This window comes from Saccostrea cucullata, unplaced genomic scaffold, assembly GCF_032062105.1.
Source record: "Saccostrea cucullata isolate Sc308-1 unplaced genomic scaffold, CSIRO_AGI_Scuc_v1 ctg758, whole genome shotgun sequence".
Classification (NCBI taxonomy): Eukaryota; Metazoa; Mollusca; class Bivalvia; order Ostreida; family Ostreidae; genus Saccostrea; species Saccostrea cuccullata.
In genome coordinates this window covers 326,815-348,299 of record NW_026929349.1, presented here as the reverse complement: position 1 = coordinate 348,299, position 21,485 = coordinate 326,815, and the positions used below count along the sequence as shown (strand labels likewise).

Here is a 21,485-nt window from a genome sequence, read left to right as displayed (position 1 = left end):
ACTAAATAAAATGAAAAGAAAAATTATAGTTAGTGATATAAAATTTTAGATGATAGTCAAGATATGCGATTTTCTGTAACGTTTACTTGGTTTCTTTAATAAATCTATGTTTTGGGAGAATAACGTTAGTCATTGTGCAATAAGCTAATCGCTTACAATAATTTTACGAACGTAAAATTGAATATCTAAATGTTGTTAGTCAACCATTTAAATGTCATAAAGATTACAATTACAGTGAAAAACACCACTGTTTACGAACCGCTATTCATCATGCCATGTTCACTGAATAATTACGAAAGCCCAGAATGCTCATTCGAGATTCGAGGTTCGAAATACGAGATTCGAAATTCGAGTTTCGAGATTTAAGATCCAGATTAAGCAATCAAAAGCGGGTTCAACATTTGATTACTCCCCCTTATTATGATTTTACTAACACGGAAATATATCAATATAGTGTAATGGGTAGCGTATTTGGCCATGACTACTATAGTTGAATCAGAGGGGATATTGGAAAATGGACTCTTTCAATATGCTGATCACCCCTCTGAGTAGATAGAATGGTCCGTAGGTAAATAAGTAGACGCTGGCAGCTACTAGGCCTTATTCGGACAGAATCAGTTGGTCATTACAGATCCTCAAAAGAAAGTGGAAGAAGAAAGTTCTTCAAAAGGTAATAAAGTCATTATTTGAAATAAAGGAAAAAGAGCGAAGGTTAGAAGTGCAGTAGTGGAAAGAGAATAGTCTAGACAGTCTAGAGGAATTGTGGTGAGGTACCAAGGCGAAGTTATTCTGTGTAAGGATGAAAGGACCTGGTACTTCACTTAACAATAAGGAACTCTGGCTGTGTCGGAGGTCCGTGTTTGCTCTGCTCCTATTTTGTATTGTTCTATGGACTTTGATATTGACTACTGTTCGTTATCTCCATATCCTTCACAACAGAGCGATCGAATCAAAAACTTCCATAGTAAGAATAGAACGTATTTCACAAGTTTTGAAAGCTGACACACACATATGCTTATCCTTTTTATCCACTTACTTTATTTACTTATTTCCAATGAAACAAAGAAATCCAATGTAAACAATACGATACAATACAACAGATATTTTGTAATCCAAGATTAAGATAATTTAAAAACGTATCTTAGTTATATTGTCAAGAATATGGCATTTTTAGATTTAGCACTAATAAGTCATATTTGATAATCACACAATCAAATAATATGCTTAATTTAAAGCTCGTCTTGTTCTGTTGGAATTGGTTCACGTCCCACCGAGGAACATGAACAGCATGCTTTCTTTTGTTTCTTGCAGATGATATACACAATAACACTAATGATGAAACCAATTGCAGCAGATACGATAATCCAAACACAGACTTTTCCTGAAATAAAAGAAAACACTTTAAGTAAACCAAGTTAAATATTTCGTTTTAATTTAGAAATGATTTTTTTTTCTTTAATTTTCCTTTGCTATCTTTGTTTATTTTATGTCAAATCAAAGAAGTTAAGAATTTGGCTGCATTTTGTCCTAAAGATTTAAATTAATGCCTCTATACAAATCGAGTATATAAATGAAATGCGGAGATACCGATCAATAATAAAGAATATTTCCATTTAAATTCTATTTTTTTTCTTTGTGATAGCTCTTTAGAATTTAGCGGAGTTGATTTCTTGATAATCTTACCGGCATGCAAATAAGGCAGGGCAGGTCGGGGAGTCACAAGCGAAGATGACCTAATATGCATGCAAAGAATGACTGCACTTAAGCTATGAGAGTTGGATCCCGATGTTTTGCGCAAAATAGAATTCCCAAAATTCATTAAATTTATGTTATATAAATGTTATATAGGTATAAAATAATATCTTAAGAGCAGGTTTTGGTATATTATATTACATGATAGTATTAAATAATGCCCTGCGACACTAGCTTTTGAAACGGGGGTCTAACAGTTTTGTCTCATTTCTATTGTTATTCATATCCATACCAGTTTTCAACGACATTGTTAACATCGAGCCGCAACTTGACCATTTTCTCATTTGCACAGAATGTGTATTTTAGCTATAACTTATACATATCCAAAGGAAAATGTTGGCCAAGTTGCGACTCATATCTAATTCTTTAAAAAATGTACCCAAACTTCGCTCGAGTTAGCTACTAAATAAGCAGATCAGCGAGTGACAGACCATGTGACCCGTTTGAAATTTTAATCACTTTTCTCACGTGACATTCAAGTGTTCAATACGCTTTCATTGTGTCAGTCTTGGGAAAATTCTTTTTCTATTTACTTCCATCTTCAAAATACCGAAGATCCTTGCGTATATTTTCTGGCGTTTTAAAGTTTACGTTGACTTCTTTCACAACAATAGTGTTTTTGTTCGGGGTATTTTGAAGGAAAAGGGTATTATTTTGCTGATTACATTCTGTACTATAGCAGTGGCGGATCCAGGGATTTTGAAAACGGAGAGGGGACCAGTTTTAGGTCAGGGTAGGAGCCCAGAGTCACAAAAAAACATTGATTTATTTAAGGTAGGATTCTTCTCTGGTTTTTGACTAGATGAAACATTCAAAGTATATTTGCTTATATGTCTTATATATTGAGGTGTAAGGAATTTAAAAGACCATATTTTTCTTTCCTCATCACAATTGTACAACTTTAAATAGAAATTGTAAACTGCGTTTGAAAACTAGCAGGGACTATATTTTTGGCGGAATGTTGGCGTATGAAAATATCTTCTTATCTGCCTCTCAAAATTATAATAGAACAATGAATTTAGTTATAATTTTTACAAAATCGAAGACTTGGAGAAATTTTCAAATGTTAGTTAAGTTAATAATGAGGGACTAAACTTTCAAAATATATCAAATAAATATGATTTTTCAAACAAACTAGAACTTTGTTAGCTTTTAAACGCTTCCTATCAAAGTGCAGATTTGAGCCAAAAATCCATAAAAAGTAATTTTTCTCTCTTAGTAAACGATCAAAACATTTTGTTTTTATATCATTTTGTACATTTTTAAGACTACTTTATGATATGTGAAAATAAGAAAAAGTTAAATATAGGAAGCATATAAAAATAACTAATATATCCTTAAAAATTAAGAAAAACAGAGAAAATTCGGATTAGCCAATATCCAGTTAAGTTAAATCATTTATGTAAATTTGGTAATATCATGCTATAGACCCGATATAGTGATATGTTTTAATGCAAAAAGAACAATCTTCAAACTTTTGAAATAGAAGTAGGTATTACATGATTGGCAACAGTATTTTTTCATTCTTAATGTCAAAGAAAAAGATAATGACCTTGACCTGACCTTGCCGCTAATATAAAACGGTCAAATTTAATTTCACTGATACTATCACTTACTGATTTTGTCTTCTTGATTCTGTGAAAATTTCATTAATTTTTAAATATTAGAAATATGAGTAGAATCCTACCTTAATAGTAATATTGCTTATTTTTTGGACGCAAAAGGGACCCCATAGGCCCTTTGGGCCCCCTCTAAATCCGCCCGTGTATAGCGCTGTATATAGGTAATATTTTGGCTTGGGTGTTTTATTAAAATTAATCAAGATAAGTACATTTGAGGCTAGTTCTTGGGTGGTTGTTGTAGCTTTTTTCCGTAATTTGTTAGGACGTTTTGCTCAGACGCATATATATTTTGGGTTTCCCGGCCACTGCAAAAAATGGACTTTGCCATTATAACCATATGGGAGGCGGGGAATCATTTAGTGAGCTCATTGCTTACAATATATTTAGTCTTAATATACTATGAACTTAAATTTGCATTTCAGTTGAAAGGTCTTGATGGGGCTATTCGGATCAATGCCATTACAAAAGAATTTATAAAATCATGGTTTATTGTAGCAAAATTACAATACAATTTACTTCATCAATATAATCAAAGTACTTGAAATACAAGTTTTTCCCAAATATGAAACACTCTTTTTGAACACAATGAACACAAAACCTTCCGCTCCGCCTTTTTCATATATAATGTAGATTTAATACGGAAAACCATGTGCTTATGATCTATTTCCATGCGATTTAAATGTCTCCGCCCCTTTGCTGCGATCTTAAAATCGAAAGCGGTTTAGTTCAATTTTCTGGAATTTATGGCTTAAACATGTTCTTTTAAATAGCGTTGTATGTAATTATAGAAATATATATGACTGTTAAATCGAGACATATATATCAAAAGCATATACGTGCACAATAACATGAATAATCAGTTATTAGTTTAGCGATACATTATAATCAGAAGCTTTAAATGGATAGCCGAAAAGGTTCCAAATAAGGTCCGTACGTGCAGTCATTCTTTCTGTCTCTGTGTCTGACGCTAAGGAGGTCAAATATGCGGGTAAGTATCGTGCGGTTGCCTTTGTGTTTGACGTCAGTGGGCTATTGAAATTGACATGGGAGTCCTCGAATAATGTAAATTTATGTCTACATTTAAAAATCTTTATCTACAATTTTATTTCACAATGAAATGGAAATATGAGGAATCTCTGTCTAGTTAGTATAGTATGCCAAGGACATCAACGATACTAGTAGAAGGAAACATTGGATAATTTACGCATAACGGGCGATCCCGTGTCACTATCGTTGGTGCCCTGGAATACTATACTAACTATACAGTGATTCCATAATCAAAGGTCCATTTAAAGCAATATGAGCTGCACGTTTGACATAGGAAAAAAAATGTTGCAAATTTGTAATTAACAATGAATATATATAAGATAAGAATAAATATAAGATTTATAAACTTCTGTTGTTCATATTTGCTATGAAAGAACTTTTTATAAGCTTTGATTGAAGGAAAATTGAATTATTGTCATCCTGTACAATAATGATTTTTTATATAATACTGTACATTCGGTTGTATTTTGGTTTTGTTTTTTGGGTTTTATTCATCATAAGGGTTTAGAATACATACAGATTAATCATAAGAACAAATTTTATTAGCAAAATAAAATTCCCAAAAATGCAGCTCATATTGCTTTAAACAAGACAAACCAATGTCAAATAAGTAAACACGAAACATTAGAGGTTATAAGGTACCAAGAAGAAATAAGCATCTGGTCACATCCGTCTTATGCTCTTTGTCATGATCGGGCAAACGGAAAAATCCCTAGACAATTTAAAAATTAACCAACAATGTGAAAGAAAAACATAAGTGAGCATTCAATGTGAGACAATCCGGGAAAAGATATTCCGTACAAGTCTTGTTTTAGTCATGTTCCGCTAGGTGGCGTTATTTTAGCACGGAGACTATAAATAAAGGTGAAGCGGCGAATTTAATTCAATTGCGAAGTTGATGCTGAAGCGGAAAGACAAGCGGACCATTTGTTACGAGAGGTAATTTTTAGTTTATGATAATAAATAAATATTTAAAGCTTTCAGACGTGACCGAACAAGTCTTCCCTTGCTTTAGATATTGCTTGTTATTAAAAGTGACACTGGGAGCCAGCAAGAGCTGTACTACGGAAACCAGCAAGAGCTGTACTATACAGGAGCCAGAAAGAGCCGAACTGTATGAACTGCGCTGTAAGAGCCAGTATCAAAGAAAAGAGCTGTAGGAGCCATAAGAGCCGAGTTGCAAGAGCCGATCTCTTATGAGCCAGCATCACTGATTTTTCTGTATATAATTGATTAAAGACAAGAAGTCTGATATTTATTTGTATATATTGCTTAATCACATATTTGTATATATTGAACCTGCCAGGTCCTCAGAAAGTTAACTGAGGGGATTCAGCCGCCTCTGTTAATTATTATCATATTAGGTTTCACGCTACAAATGTTTCTTGCCGTTTAATGCATTAATGCATTATCCGAGCGAACTTGAAACATAAGACAGCAAAAAGTCTGTTGCATTGATTTCATATCGGGGTTTTTTAATAACTATAGACGATAGAGGCCTTGAGCAACTAAACTGTATGTCAACTGAAAAAAAACAGAATTCCATCGTCAAATTTTTTTACACATAAAGCAGTATTTCGTAGTTACCTACATAATTATGATGTGTACTTCTCCTAACTTCTCCAAACTCATTCGATAGTCAAGAAGAATTTCTAGGTCACTGACAGATACGTACCTGTTACAGGGAATTCAACCATCTCGTTTTAAAGTCGATATCCCATTGAATAAATTCTTCTTCAATTCTTTTTCTATTCAGTAGAAATAATTTGAAATGACTTTAACTTACCCGTGTCATTCTTTTGATATCTGCTGCAATCTGCTTTTTGTGGTGCTATAGTGAATAAAACGTTAAAGGATCGGTATGCAACATACAAAACAAAATCTCATACGAAGAAATAATATTATATTTTCTCTAATAAAGTTATTCAATACTCATGTTAACAAAATAACTTACATATAGAAAGAAAAAATAATAATATTTTATTTAAATGCGAAATTAGGTTTAATGTACTTGGTACTTTATATGACAGAATTTGTAAAATTAATCGAAAGTTCGATAAGAAATTAAAAATACAAAATTTAAACAAGAATAACAAGAAGATGGAGGAATATACACAACTGTAGGTAACCCAAGTGAATAAACTGATAAAATAAGGTTTATCAGTTTAAGTCAGACGTCATAAAAATAATAAAATAATGACGGAAAAACAATTTCATTTAACTATTTTATTTGTATTTATATCATTATTTAAAAGTGCTGCAGCAGCGAGTTTATTGGATAATATGTTGAAATAAAATTAAGTAGTTCCAAATCAAACTTAATTTCACAGTGAAAAAAGCTTTCTCGACAGTTTGTTTAAAATTCACTATTCTGATTGCAAATTCCTGTAATTTTATCGTTCAGATTAACCGAGAAAAGAAGAACGTACTATAAAACTCACAATTTTCACAATGTTTTCCACTGAAGAAATTTACACAAATACATGTGTAGGCTAGTTTTGCATCAACTATGCAGTGTCCACCATTTTTGCAAGGTATGAAGTTACAAGGATCGTCTGAAATGAATATGATTTGGTATTAATAAACAAGAGGTCCATGTTCCTTAAATGTCACATGTGCATCATGCAACGCTTTTCTAACAATGAACATGGTTCATGTTTTAAACCCGATGCCATTACATTAACAATTTTAAGGTACCAAACCATCATAATTATACATATAGCAATAGATAAGCATGGTTATACTTAATACCCATAGAGAGAACAAAGCTAATCAGCAATATTCAGCAATAATAAGTAGTGCCCTCCTCACAGGAACCCCTGACCGCTGATCCTAGGCCCATTTCACAAAGAAAAAGGCCCCTTTGCCCATCATAAATGATTGATTAATATTTAAAAGCTGATTTTAAAGCATTAAGTCATCAGCAGAATATAATCAGAGCCCCTTTCCCCTCAATGGTACTTCTGACACGGAGGTGGGGGAGGTGAAATACACATTTTTTTTGAAAGAAGTGTCCTTGCTCATGATAGATATTTATGAGAGCAAATGAGAAATTTTTTTATTTGAATTTTTACTATTTAATGTATCTAGCCACATCCTAACACCAATATCCCTGGCCTTGAAATTCAGAATTTTGGAATAGGCACCCTTTTTCATCATTATGATAACTATTAATGCAGTTAGTTTGTTTAATACCCAAAAGCAGAGAAAAAGATTGTCAAAGAATAAATACATTTCTATTATATAAATTTAATAAAAAGAGCCCATCCTAACAACAGAAAACGAGTTCCTGGAGCCATGAAATTTACAATTTGGAGAAGACATCCTACCTTATCGAAACTACAGTCGCACCTGCTGTTACGGCCACCCTGATTCAGCGGCCACTCCCCATGAGCGGCCAGTTTCAATCCCGCCCGTTCAATTTTTCACTATATTTTAACTCATTTAAGCGGCCACCTGTCTAACGCGGCCAGTGGCCAGTGTTTTTAGGTCCCGTGCGCTCAACATGCCTGTTTTCAGCGGCCATTTTGTCCGTTTTGTCACATGACTTCCGTCTGACACGTGACCTCGTATCCTCATACGAAGCCAAACACGAACAGCTGATAATGAGTTAATGACCAATAATTGCAGGTGTAATTTGAATTCTGTCAGGATTTAATGATTTAACTAATATGATTAAATGATTTATTGTTAACAGATGTTTTTTGGTGTTCTTAATATACGAAAGTAAGTTCTTGAATAATTTCATGAACTCAATTACAATTAATTTTGCCTGAGGTTATCAAGTCATAGCGGACAGTCTTTTATGTTATATAAATAAATATATATCTAGAAAAACTAAAAAGCTTTACACAGCATCCGGGAAACGCTAATAAGTTGTTAGAACATTTCATGATTTTCTTGTGGCTGCAAAATCAAATTACCAACACACAAAAAAAACAATAACAGATTTCTCACAGAAATTCATGTAAAATAAAATGTAAGAAAATGGATTTAATTTGACTTAAAATTTCCCAAGTTTTTAAATGTGTTGAAATTGGATTTGGATACATGTGAAAAAAAATACACAACTGTGATCGCAATTTTTTTTTTATTCACTGCTTTGAAACCTGGAATAAGTGGCCACCTGTCTTATGTGGCCAATTTGTCATTCTCCCACGAGTGGCCTCTTAAAACAGGTTTGACTGTATACAATAAATTTCTTTCTTTTTATGTACTAACATGTAATTAGTTTATTTAATATCCAGGTGTAGAGAAGATTTTCAGAGAAATAATGCATTTTTACTATACAATATATGTAGCCAAGCACTAAAACTCCAGTATCCGGGGTCATGAATTTTACATTTTTTGTAGAGGACGCAATGTTTATTAAATTCATACAAAGAGTTCGAGTGCTTAATGTCCGGTTGAAAAAAAAGAATTCCTTAAAGATTGTATTGATTTCAGTGATTTTGTCCTACCACTCAGCCCCCAGGGGGAAGGGACCATGAAATTTACATTTTTTGTTCCCCTTCACCCATATATGCTTTTTTCCAAAATTGGTTGATACTGGTTATGCGGAAGCTGAGGAGAACCTAAAATATTCAAATGTTAACGCACGATGAAAACAGGTCATAGGTTTACACAGGTGACCCAATAAATCGTACTAAGAAAGGAAAGTCAGGCATATTTTCCTATTCCTGCACTTTCATGTATGCTTTCCTGACCTATAATCAAAATTCTTTTTGAGAATTTAGATATTTGGAAACGGGCTTTGAGAAATTGCAGAAAACATACTTGTTTGACCACCTTTAGCAAATAATTAAAATATCGTATAAGTAGTATTTAAGCGAGGATTAAATTTTGGCATTATTAGTGAGGGTTCCAAGATCGCTAAAGTTGAATATCGCTAAATATTAATTGCATTTTATTTGTAATTACTTCTTTACAGCCTATCTTAAAGTCGCTAAAATAACATGTCGCTAAAAATTAAATACCAATTGTTAAGGACAAATCGCTAAATTTGCGTTTCGCTAAAATTTCCAATTATACGGTATGAGCACAGCCCACGATTCATATAATAAAACATGTTTTTATACTCAGAAACAGATCTTTCATTACGTATTTGCATATTTTGGATCAGATGTTGTGCTTAACATGAAATATTGTATAAAAAAAAATTCGTCAATATTTAGCCCTTTTCAAAGGAATTTACAGAATATGAGGAAAAAGACGCATTTTATGAAGTTATACTGCATTGAATAGAGGGAAAGTTACGTCATAATTAATAGATACGTGCTCATTAACACTCCAAGTGATAAACACTGCATTTGCAACCTACACTGAGTGGTTTTGATTTTTCAGAACTTCTCAGGGCCAAATAGGGTCTAAAGTGGCTCGTGCTCTTTGATATCCTATGCCACCTTTATTCTGTCCATCTAGTTAACATCTTTTTAAGCCCAGTAGTTTCTAGATTTTAACTGACTTAACCAGAATTTTGAATTTGTACTACTAGTACTTTGTTATTTTACGTTCTACTAGACTTGTAGCTGTGCAGTCCAGCGGGTGAAATATACACAGTTTCCTTTAAATAACAGTAAAATATAGTACAACGGTAAAATATATCAAACTTAGAGCACATTTAAGGAGTTTGTTTTTGCCGACGTGAAGCTCACACTTAAATTCACGTTATGTCTACTTAAAGGGGTTTATTGTTCTAGAAATGAATTTGTAATCAAAGTAGTTCATACCAGTAAAATTGAAGAAGTCTGATGCCTTGGTTTCATATTCTTTTCCGCTAAGCGATATGTACTGGAATTTGAACCTCACGCGTAATTCACTAGAGAAGTCAGATTGTTTAATCATTCCTGTCGCCCGCAAAACATATTCATTATTGTCACATCCAAATTTTTTACCATCCTCATAATATAAAGATAAATTTCGTCTTTTAAATATCTGAAAATGTGGATCGCCCTGCAAAAAGAAAGAAGGTAAATTCTGCAGTGAAACAAGATGTGTTTGTGAAACACTGATGCCCCCGTATGACAACATAGCGAAGGTTAAGCATTCTCTAATGCTGATCAAATATGTTGGTACATTAGGTAAGGCCTTTTCAGAAGAAATACATATGTGAAATAAAAAACCCTAGCACCACCTGTTCAAGGGTTACGACCAAGGTAAACATTTTCAAAGGAAGGACGAACTCTGGGTCAAGGTTAAAGGGTCAGGGTTGTTGGTTTCTTAAGAAAGACCTTGTCTCAAAGATTACATATGGTAAGTATGAAAGCGCTGACCCTTAATGGTCAAAAGTTATAGACAAGGTTAAAGTTTGTAAAAAGAAGGTCAAACTCCAAGGTCAAGGTCAAAGTTGCTGATATCCAATAAAAAGTCTTCTCACAAGGATTACATATTTGAAGTATGAAAGCCCTAGCCCTTACGTTCAAAAGTTAAGACCAATGTTAAAGTTTTTCCGTAAGTACGGAGATCTCCAAGGTCAAGGTCAAAATTCTTGATTTCAAATGAAAGGTCTTGCCAAAAAGAAGAGATATTTGAAAAATGTCATTACTAGTATTTACCATTTAAAAATTAGGGCCAAAGTAAAAGTTTGCAATTTTTGTGTAAAAGTGGGTCTAACTCCAAGGTCAAAGTCAAAAAGTCAAGGTTTTTTATATCAAATGAAAGGTCTTGTCACAAGGAATAAATATGTGAAGTATGAAAGCTCTAGTACTAACCCTTCAAAAATTATAGTCAAGGTTGTATTTTTAAGGTAAGTCAAACTCCAAGGTCAAGGTCAAAGGGTTAAGGTTCTTGGTCTCTAATAAAGCAGCTTTTTACAAGAATTACATATGTGAAGTAAAAAAGCCCAACACTTTTTGTTCAAAAGTTATAGTCAAGGTTAAAGTTTTTTATAAGTACAGAAATTTCTAAGGTCAAGGTCAAAAGGTCAAGATTGTTGCTATCCAATGAAAGGTCTTTTTACAAAAAATACACATGTCAAGTATAAATGCCCTTGTGTCTACTGTTCAAAAGATATGGCCAAGTAAAAATTCAAAATTTTTGTGTAAAAGTGGGTCAAACTCCAAGGTCAAGGTCAAAAGTCAAATTTGGTGGTACTCAAAGAAAGGTCTTGTCACTAGAAAACACATGTGACATATGAATGTCATAGCTCCACTGAATCAAAAATTATGGACAAGGTTAAATTTTTTGCGGACAAACAGACAAACAGAGGGACAGAGAGACAGACAGACAGAAGGACACGACAAAAACTATATACCCCCGAAACTTCGTTCAAGGGGGCATAATAATACTTACAGGTAATGTGATGTCAAAATTTAGACAATGTCAGAGAAAAATTGCAATTTCTTAATACGTAGTGGTATGAGATATGATTTAAACAGAAAATCAAGTTTTAATTATTATCACTAAAGCAATTTCATTTAAATATTGCAATTTGTGCACTTTTCCATCGTTGTATCGTTTAAAGTATTCACTGACAATTTATTTAACAAATATGTATTTTTTGTACTTAAATAAAAAGTTCTCAGGCAAGCATTTGAAGTAATTTCAGAATATAGCTATAAACAAATTTGTACGGGGGCTGTTCAATAAATTATCTCCTCGGTGCTCGGAAAGAAGCAATGATTTAGTCTTAATGATTTTACTTAATATTCTCCATTAATTAAAATACATGTCTGTAATTTTTTTATCCAATTTCAGATTGTTTTAAAACGCATTTTTGGGTATGACCTATAGTATACTGGAAAATGACAGATTTTATGATTTCCTGGACTCGTTTCGTCCTTCTTAAAATTGTTTTTTCAAGTTTGGGAAATGAAACAAATCAGAAGGAGAAAGATCTGCCGAGTATTGTCAATGTGAATAAAAAAAACTTTTTGTTTATCCCAAAACTCCTTTACTCCTCATGGCGTGCGGGTTTGGACGCTGTCATGAATAAATGTAATGTAGTGGATTCCTGATTCTGGTTCTTTCCAGTGATAGACCTTTCGATTGTTTTGCAAAAAAATTTGCTTTCTAGACTCTTCCAGAAATAAAACTGCCTCCCCGAATACGAATTTGAACGGCAAGACCATTAATATTTAAGAAAATTACATATAAATCTGTCTTTGTGCTCTCGCAATTCTTTGCTCTTTTTGTCAGGTACATTTAATTAGAAAATTTTGTTTCGACGGTTTTAAGCAATGTATCCAAGTTTCATTATCTATTTAAATTTCAAACAAACGTGGATAACTACGTTGACTGATATTTTGAAAAAATGGCTTAAATGTTCTTACAAATTTTCGTTTTCGCTCATTTTTAAAACATAGGGTGACCTTTGAGTACTAAGTTTTTTTACTGTCAAAAATTACTTTAAAACGATGTGAACTACTCCTGAAATGATGTCTATCAAATTTGCTATTTCTTAAAATCAATCATATGTCATGGGTGATTATTTGTTGAAATTTGGCAAACAGTACATTAGTTGTTGTAATTTTATGTAAGCAAGAATGTACCCATTTTTGATGCCCATTATATTATTTTTTACCATTGAAATCCACCTTTCATTTGTCTATAAAACGGACATTGGTTGCCAAAAACTTTACACATAATCAGTGAATATTTCTTTGGGATTCTTAACGAGTTTTACAATGCTTAAATGAAGCGTTTAATTTCACTCTAGTTTATTGATTCTTTACCATTCATTTTTAATGCAGTTTCTCGGATAGCCCTTTTTTCCAGCTTCTTTTAATGAAACAATGTGATAAAAAGTAATCACATGTATTGTTTTAAATTCATTAAAGATTCAATAATTCGAAAAAGTCAAGCTCAATGTCATATGATATCTGCATTGTAAATTTCCAGCTTCTCATAATAAAACTATGTGATAAAAAGTAGTCACATAAATTGTTATAAATTCATTAAAGATTCAATAATGCAAAAAGGTCAAGCTTAATGTCATATGATATCTGCATTGTATGCCATACAGTTCAGGACATTATTAATTGAACATCCCTCGTACTTGATTAACTAGCCTACTGTTAATTTCCTTGAACTTAATTTTTTTATTCTCACTTTCCCTTAAATTTATTTTTCTATTGTCGATTTTCCTGAATTAAAAAGCATTAATACACCTTGTGCCTGCATTCTGCTGCTAAACAGTTGCTTCAATATGCATGAGTATTTTTTCAAACGAACTATTTATAACTGAAGAAGACTACTTATAAAAAATAAATGTTACAGCAAGGAATTGATCTATCCGTGAAATATCATCCTGACCATTTCTTTAGTCGATGAAATTACATTATAATTACAGTGGCAGTATGTGGTAGGATCTATTGTTAGTGGATTACTGCGTTTAGCAGATCATTTAAGTGAAGTAATCATTCTATCAAAATTGTATGCAGTACTTGAGATTCGAATTTACTTACACAATTGCATTTTAAACACTCTGTTTATTCAAACTACAACAACAGAAGTCTCCCAATTTACTTTTTAAAAATTGTTTTCAATTACAGAATATATCAAAGTTACGAATGAACACAAAAATTAATCTTAATTTAGATAAATGAATGTTATTAAATTTAATATTATCATCTCTCTCTTTCTCTCCCTCTCTCTCTCATTCAATTTACTTTCACTTACCTTTACTTGATAGAGAAAAAATATGTCTGCACTGTAAGGATACACACAGTATGCTTCTGCTGTCATTGCCAAATCATTTCTGGTCAAGTTGTTTTCGTTTCTTACCACAAATTTCTTAGGTTCAGCTTTAAGAAATCACATGAAAAAAACGTAAAAATTGTTTTGTGTATGTTATGTCTTTAAACTTGACACATGTAGGATGCATTTTGACGTTATATGTGTGAAATACTGGAGTAGTTACATTATAAACAAGAGATGTTTGTAAAACACTTCTCTCCCCCTCCCTCAAATAATTGTAATTTGGTATAATTCCGTCCTAAATCCCTTGATTTTACGCAAACCCAAAATTGACCTATTCATTCTTATGATAAATATGTGTCCAAATTCATAATTCTGCATAACTCTTGGCCAAGTTTTAAATATATTTACAAGAAATAAGTGTGAAAATGGCCAGGTACGAATTTCATTTTTTATAATAATTTCAAAATATATGTAACATTGAAAAAAGTGAACTTGGTCAATTGTTGTCCTGGAGCCAAGCTCTTGTCACTTCATTTATTTATGTGAATTTTTTTTTTGGGGGGGGGGGGTATATTATTAAATTTTATTTTTGTCATTATCCTTGTAAATTAAGATGTTCCGTCTTCAAGTTTATTTGCGTAATCTTTTATTTCAAATTATTCGCCTAGTAATCAAGTCCTTTGATCTAAGTTATATTATAGTCATCATTATGCTAGTAAACTACTTTTACATATGTATTATACAAATTGAATAATGAACTAAATTACGGGGCCTGACATTTGCCACCGCGACAATTACTGAAGCACTCTTGAGTTTTCTATTAATTTATTGTCCAGCTATTCGGAAAAAATCAATATTTTTTCCTTAAAGCGTAGAAATTAAAGGGAAAATATTCTTTTCTTAAAGAACTGCAATTTCTCTTCATTACCACGCAAACTATTAACAAAATATGCAAGGTTTTACCCATTATAATAACCTCTTATACTGGCATTGTGTGAAGAACATTTAATAAGGTGTTGTTTCATCTATTAGTTCTATGTCTACCTTATCATGAAAACTTTGAAAGTAGTTTAAGAATTATACAATAACTCGGGTTACCTAAAACCTCAATATTCGAAGGTAACTTAACAGTTTTACTCACTGACAACATAAAATGCGCCGTTGGTTTTTAGATTATTTACAGTGCATGTCCACAACCCATCGTCCCTTGCAAAGCTGGCCTTCCAAACTGTCAGGTTAGAAAAGGTTCGGCTTATCGATGCACTATAAAATTGGTTAGCAGTGCAGGTCGACAATGGTAATGTACAGTTGATCACGACGCCATTATGATTCCATTGGACCAAAACATTTTCCGATATTGCATATATTCTACATGATAAAACTCCCTTTGCTCCTTCGGTTGGATACCGTGTGATAAGTAGTTTAGCTGCATATAAATTACATTTATACATGAATATCAGATTAAATACTGCAGTTATGCAATTTTATCTCAAAAATATATGCAAAATCAGTCAGATAAAAACATTGTGGAAAAAATCTCAGATTAACGATAACGTCTTGCGGGGAGGTGAAAGACCTGAAATAATGATAACAATAAACTGAAGAATCCTCATAGGATTCTCTTGAAGACGGAATCCCTTAACAAGAAGCACTAGGGCCTTGAATCACTCTTCTGATAAATTGTGCAACCTGCCCATTCTATTTGAAACCTTTAAATATCCTGTATCTTAAGATAAAGTCTTGAAAGTCCAAAAGTTGGTCATCTACATTTCTGTCAAAACACTCTGAGAATCCAAGAGGAATCAATCGACAAAGTGAGATGATTCGAAGCCCCATATTATCCTAAATATTCAGAAACAGTCATGAAATTCAAAAAGTAGGTTACACTCACCTACCTTTTAGCAGGCAATCTCCGAGACCCCAAAATGCCTCAAATGACAAAGTTTAATGATATTTAGACCTTTATTATTTTCAATTGAAATTCCAAAAGTAGGTCTCAGTGACCTACTTTTAATTTGACACACTTTCTTGGGACGACCCAAAATGCATATACAGATCTAAAAAAAAAGATTGATTATTCATAGCCAATAAGTCACCGTGACCTACTTTTAGTCCACATTCTCCGAGGACCCAAGATGCATCAACTGACAAAGTTTGACCATAGGTATAATAAAATCCAAAATATGCCTCTAAAATAAATTGAAATAGAATACCTGCAAATTCAAAAAGTCACCTTAACAAATTTTTGATAAATGTGTTTAAATGCCTTAAAAAGCATCTATTGACAGACACTAAAAACAATCAGCCATTAAATACAATGTATTGCTATTTAGGGAAGTAGGATATGAAAAAATACTTCCGTACTTACAAATGTTAAAAAGTACTGAAGCAATCTTATTGCTGACTATATTTCACATGATTGCTTTTACTAGTAAGTATTATGGTATGTTACTCGTCAGCATTTTAGAAAAGTTCAGGCAGAACCTATTACTTCAAAACTATTTACTAGAATTCAATTTTTATGATATACATGTATTTGAATTAAACAAAGCAAATTGTTCAACACTCAATTGCTTAAAATTTTTCAAAGAAAAACTTATGAGGAACTATTTCTTGTGGTAGAAGGAAATTTAACAGAAAATTTTGTAAATCTTCACATTTATTCATTTTAAAATCTTGGAACTTAAGCCTCATATACTTTTGCTCAGAGAATACTTTCCGGCATGATATCCTTGGAATATTAAATATGGGTCTCAATTTATGTTTAAACAACAAATTTTACACCTTCCCTCAACAAATGAAGATATATTAAAAAGTCGAGATAAAATTCATAACGTTTATTAAAAGAACATATTGTGATCGTATTGTGATAACATATTGAAGACTCATTGGTTATGATAATATGAAAATATCATACCATTCTATCGTGTAATTTTTAAATAAATACATTTATTAAAGTGAACACTTTCAAGTTTTGTTAATTAAGTGTAAAATATGTATAAATATATTTACTCACTGTTTGCATCAACACTTCCACTCAGTCCCCACCAAAATATGACATGGGAAAAAATTACCAAAATGCCTGCGCAAAGACAAAACCCAATTTGATTGATGTCAATTACATTTAAAAGTTAAGTTATATCTATACTGTATATCTCCGATTTACAGGTATCTCTGTCCGATCATTATTAGACAATGCAAAATATTTTAAATCTAGCTTACATCTATTTAGAAAACAGGAATCGGAAGGCTGGTACCAAAACAGTAATACAAGCATCAGTATCAAATTCTCTGTAATGCAAAAAAATAATTGATATATTTTTACAAGTGGCATACTGTAACATTTGATATCCATGCCCTTTTTAGAGCAGTCTATTGCCAAAAATTGAGTATATCATCTCTTACAGTATTGTTGAACTCTTCTTATTAAATTTATGTAATGAAAATTTTTGTCCAGAAGTAATAGTAAGATTGCCCAAATTTCCCAATGGAATTGTGTTATTTTGTTATGCTGAGAAGGTATCAAGTGACATTTCCCTGTTCTTTTACAAAAGCAGACAAAAGGCGGATGTTAAAGGTATTTATTTAGAATAGATTACCGCGTGCAAAAAGTTATCGTGCATATTTTTAGTACATTTATTCAACAAAGATTTTAAATAAAAATTACCGCGACGTTAAAGAGACAACATAACCGTCAATTTTTTTACTGCGTTTTAGGGGTACGTATTTTACTCCTATGCGTATGATTTTCAACCAAATTAAATTCTTAAGGTTTAACAAATTGGCGCTAAAAGTATAATATAGCTTTAGAAAAATATAGCAAGCCAGGTGAATTTTAAGAGGAAGATCAAAATGGCAAAAAAATATCAATATAACATAGGCTGAATTTTACCATTTAGCTTTTCTTATAAAATTCACCTGGCTTGGTATATTTTTCTTAAGTTTACATTACACTTTTAGCACCATGTTAACATATTCTGAAATTCGTTTTCACCTGTAAACCTTTACTGAATGTGATTTGTCTATATTTGTTTTTTTTTTCATTAAAATATTACTTATATTTTCCAAGTCTTTTTCATATTCCAGTTCTTAGGAGAAAAAATTCTAAGAACCATCCGCATTTCTAAACTTGTGACATGATATTAAATCTATTTAAGGACATTGCATTGGCAACGTTTCTGGCTTTCCTATAGAATTTTTCAAGATTTTTTGAACAGGTTTAATGGCACCAAATATGTTCAATTAAGGTCCTTTTTACTCATCAAGCCAGCCTTCCTTTATAGATTTTGTCAAATCAATGTTTTTACAATTTTCAATACATTCCTATGTAAAATGTTGATTAAATGGGCCTATATTATTTTTAACCGTAAGTTTTCTCCAAAACCCATTTTTTTCATAAGGTTTATACATAAAATACATTGTTGAAACTTCTGCAAGAGAGTTTCTAAGATATAAGATTAACTTTAAAGCCGTTCGTTTCTATGGTATGCTATGCTATTTATAAAACATGTCTATGACTCTATGTGTGACAAAATTCATTCTTATCTGAATTGTGGTTTTGTAAATATAGAGATAGTTCGCAAACTTTTTGATCACCCATAATCTCAAGCCACGGTCAAGAGTCCGCATATAGCTCTCTCCCAGAATAGGAGAGGATCGTACATTTTGGCCGTGGTTTGCGACGATGGATCACCCCTCGTATAGTACACGTAATATATTTACTAAAAATTAAATGACATCTTTTAGTAAATGAATGAATTAATGTTCCATTAAGCACAAATAAAGTATCCATATATATATATATATATATATATATATATATATATATATATATATATATATATATATATATATATATATATATATATATATATATATATATATATATATATATATATATATATATATATATATATATGTATTTTCTATCATTCCGGAATGTCAATCCAAAAAAATCCGGAATGTTTAGTGATAAAACATTGTCTATTGTGCAGCAAAATATGTTTTGATAATATGTTAATATAAACCCGTTAAAGTTTGTAAATTTATAATCAGAATGAGTTGATTTATTACGGTGGTATATTTAGGACACGCAATTATTTCTTTTTTAAATACCAGAAAAAGATTATCTTGTGAAAACGAGATATTATCTTGTGAAAACGACTTATTATCTTGTGAAAACGAGAAATTATCTTGTGAAAACGACTTATTATCTTGTGAAAACGACATATTATCTTGTGAAAACGAGATATTATCTTGTGAAAACGAGATATTATCTTGTGAAAACGACATAATATCTTGTGAAAACGAGATATTATCTTGTGAAAACGAGATATTATCTCGTTTTCACAAGATATTATGTCGTTTTCACAAGATTATATCTCGTTTTCACAAGATATTATGTTATTTTTTCTGGTATTAAAAAAAATTATTACATGTCCTAAATATACCATAATTTTCTTTTTATTTCATCAGAATTTTTTCAATATTCAAGATCGAAAATTGAATAATGTCTCAAAGAATGACATTATCCTAATATTAAGATGTTTGTTTCGCTTACCTGGACCAAATGTTTTCTTACTGGCTCTTGAGGTAGCTGTTAAAAAAATGATTGTCTAAAATTGATTGAGTGGTTTTTTTTTTATTTAACATCCCTTAGAATTTTTATGAGATAAAAATACAAAATACGGCATGACGGACTTTTTGACTTGGTTGACTCGATTCTTAGGAGAACTGAAGTGTGAAGGTTTCTTATATTGAATTAATCTTGTTTCTGGTGTCTTTTAAGGAGGTTGGCGGGTCAACAAATTAACCACAAATTAACCACCAGATTTAACTTATCTTTTTAGATATGGTATATTAAGCTGTCAACTATCATTGGCAAAGAAAAAATTAATACATTTTAGTTTTTAAATTTGATCATTTTCGTATATCTTTATTTGGAGCTCTTCTCATAAAGGAGATCGAAATAGTCTGAAAATGGCTGCCATCCCCCCCCCCAACTTCTTAAAACCTAAAAAAAAATTAAGATGAAAAATGTTCTTTCGCCAAAAACTCCGTGAACAAAAATTGCATGTCAAAAGTTTTTACGAGGATATCTTTAAAAAACTGGAGCGTTGGTATGAAAAAAAATCCATCACGGGTATTTGCGATGATTCTGCTATTTTAACGTATACGAATATTCGAATTGTCGACGTATTTTTTTCGTTTCTTCTCCATCAGGATCACAAGGCGTGACCGATCGGCAGGGGTGTTCCCTCCACCACCTCTGATGTTTTGCAGGTCCGTGTTTGCTCTGTTCTTGCCTTTCATTGTTTGATTGGAATTTTGAGTTTGAATACTGTGTGTTATCTCCATGTATTTAATGTCGCATTGTGACGTCAATATTTATTTAGTTTTGAATGACAAAGGTTCAAAACTAATAAACTTAACTTATTTAGTTAACTAAAAACTATGACCTGGAGCACCTTTTTTGACCAAGCTGAGGTTATAAACACACCTACTAATGTGTTCGGAATCTTTTATTTTTCGGTGTTCTGCAAACTATAAAAACCCAATGAGTTCCGAGTAGCTCTGGCAGCAGCTCTGGCGAGAGTTAGCAAGATTACAGCGAGATAATTAAATTATTCACGGAAATGTGGCTAGAAATTGACTAGCACGTGGAGACATGGTAAACAGAAAAGTTATGTTGCATTTTAGTTTTCACCACCCTATGAAATTATTCTGTAGATATGTACTTCAATCGATCTCTCTTGAATTCATTCAAATTCAAATTATATGTATTCTCTAATATACAATTTCCTGCTGTCATGAAAATTTCATTTTAGACAAATATGTTTTGCATGGGAACCAGGACTATATTGTTTGGCGTCAGATTACCGAATGAGGCACCAATGTTACTTTAACTGACAAATCAGCTGAAGAAGAATTTCATTGTGGGTTACTACGAATAATATAGGAACTTTACGCTTGAAAAAATTACTTTATTGTACTATCGGTGAATACAATTGTCTGATGGATTCCCTTGCCAAAACACGTGATCGTGGGTAAAGTTATGCAAAAAAAAAAGCTTTGTCCATTTAAATGCATAAGAGATGCTGCTCGTTTTCCTTACCCTTGAAGTGCTGGTTTTCTGAACTTGACACTAACTACGTATACATTATATTAAACAAGTTTTCTCTAGTTAACAACAAATTAAAAACGTCCGATACATCGTTCATAGTTTCTAATCTTTGCATTTTGTTCATAAGAACATTTTTTTTTATTTTGCACTCCATTTACATGATCATAGATTGACCTGAACCACGTGTTAGAGTAAAATGTAAACATGTATTTGGCGTAAACATTTTCAATCAACAATTGGTCAGTTACCCGTGGTAAGATTCTCTGTGCGCATTAATAAAAATAGCCATATAAGGTAAACAA

General features: G+C 32.0%; 1 protein-coding gene across 1 annotated transcript; it reads right to left on the bottom strand.

Annotated features, from left to right (window-relative positions):
• Positions 1-971: 971 nt before the first annotated feature.
• On the bottom strand, positions 972-19,652 carry LOC134280564 (uncharacterized). The gene is made up of 9 exons (XM_062763005.1): positions 19,621-19,652; positions 17,283-17,351; positions 17,077-17,142; positions 15,202-15,486; positions 14,040-14,164; positions 10,151-10,373; positions 6,863-6,976; positions 6,208-6,252; positions 972-1,381 (listed from the first exon to the last, which is right to left on the bottom strand). The coding sequence occupies exons 2-9, from the start codon at positions 17,335-17,337 to the stop codon at positions 1,230-1,232; spliced, it is 1,065 nt and encodes a 354-aa protein (XP_062618989.1). The 5' UTR covers positions 17,338-17,351; positions 19,621-19,652; the 3' UTR covers positions 972-1,229.
• Between the last annotated feature and the right edge of the window lie 1,833 nt (positions 19,653-21,485).

Coding starts and splice junctions, on each gene's coding strand:
- LOC134280564 (XM_062763005.1), bottom strand. CDS start 17,337: ATGCTTGTATTACTGTTTTGGTACCAGCCTTCCGATTCCTGTTTTCTA. Junction 6,977..10,150: donor AGACTTCTTCAATTTTACTG/GTATGAACTACT, acceptor TATTCATTTCAG/ACGATCCTTGTAACTTCATA. Junction 1,382..6,207: donor ATATCAAAAGAATGACACGG/GTAAGTTAAAGT, acceptor CTTTTATTTCAG/GAAAAGTCTGTGTTTGGATT.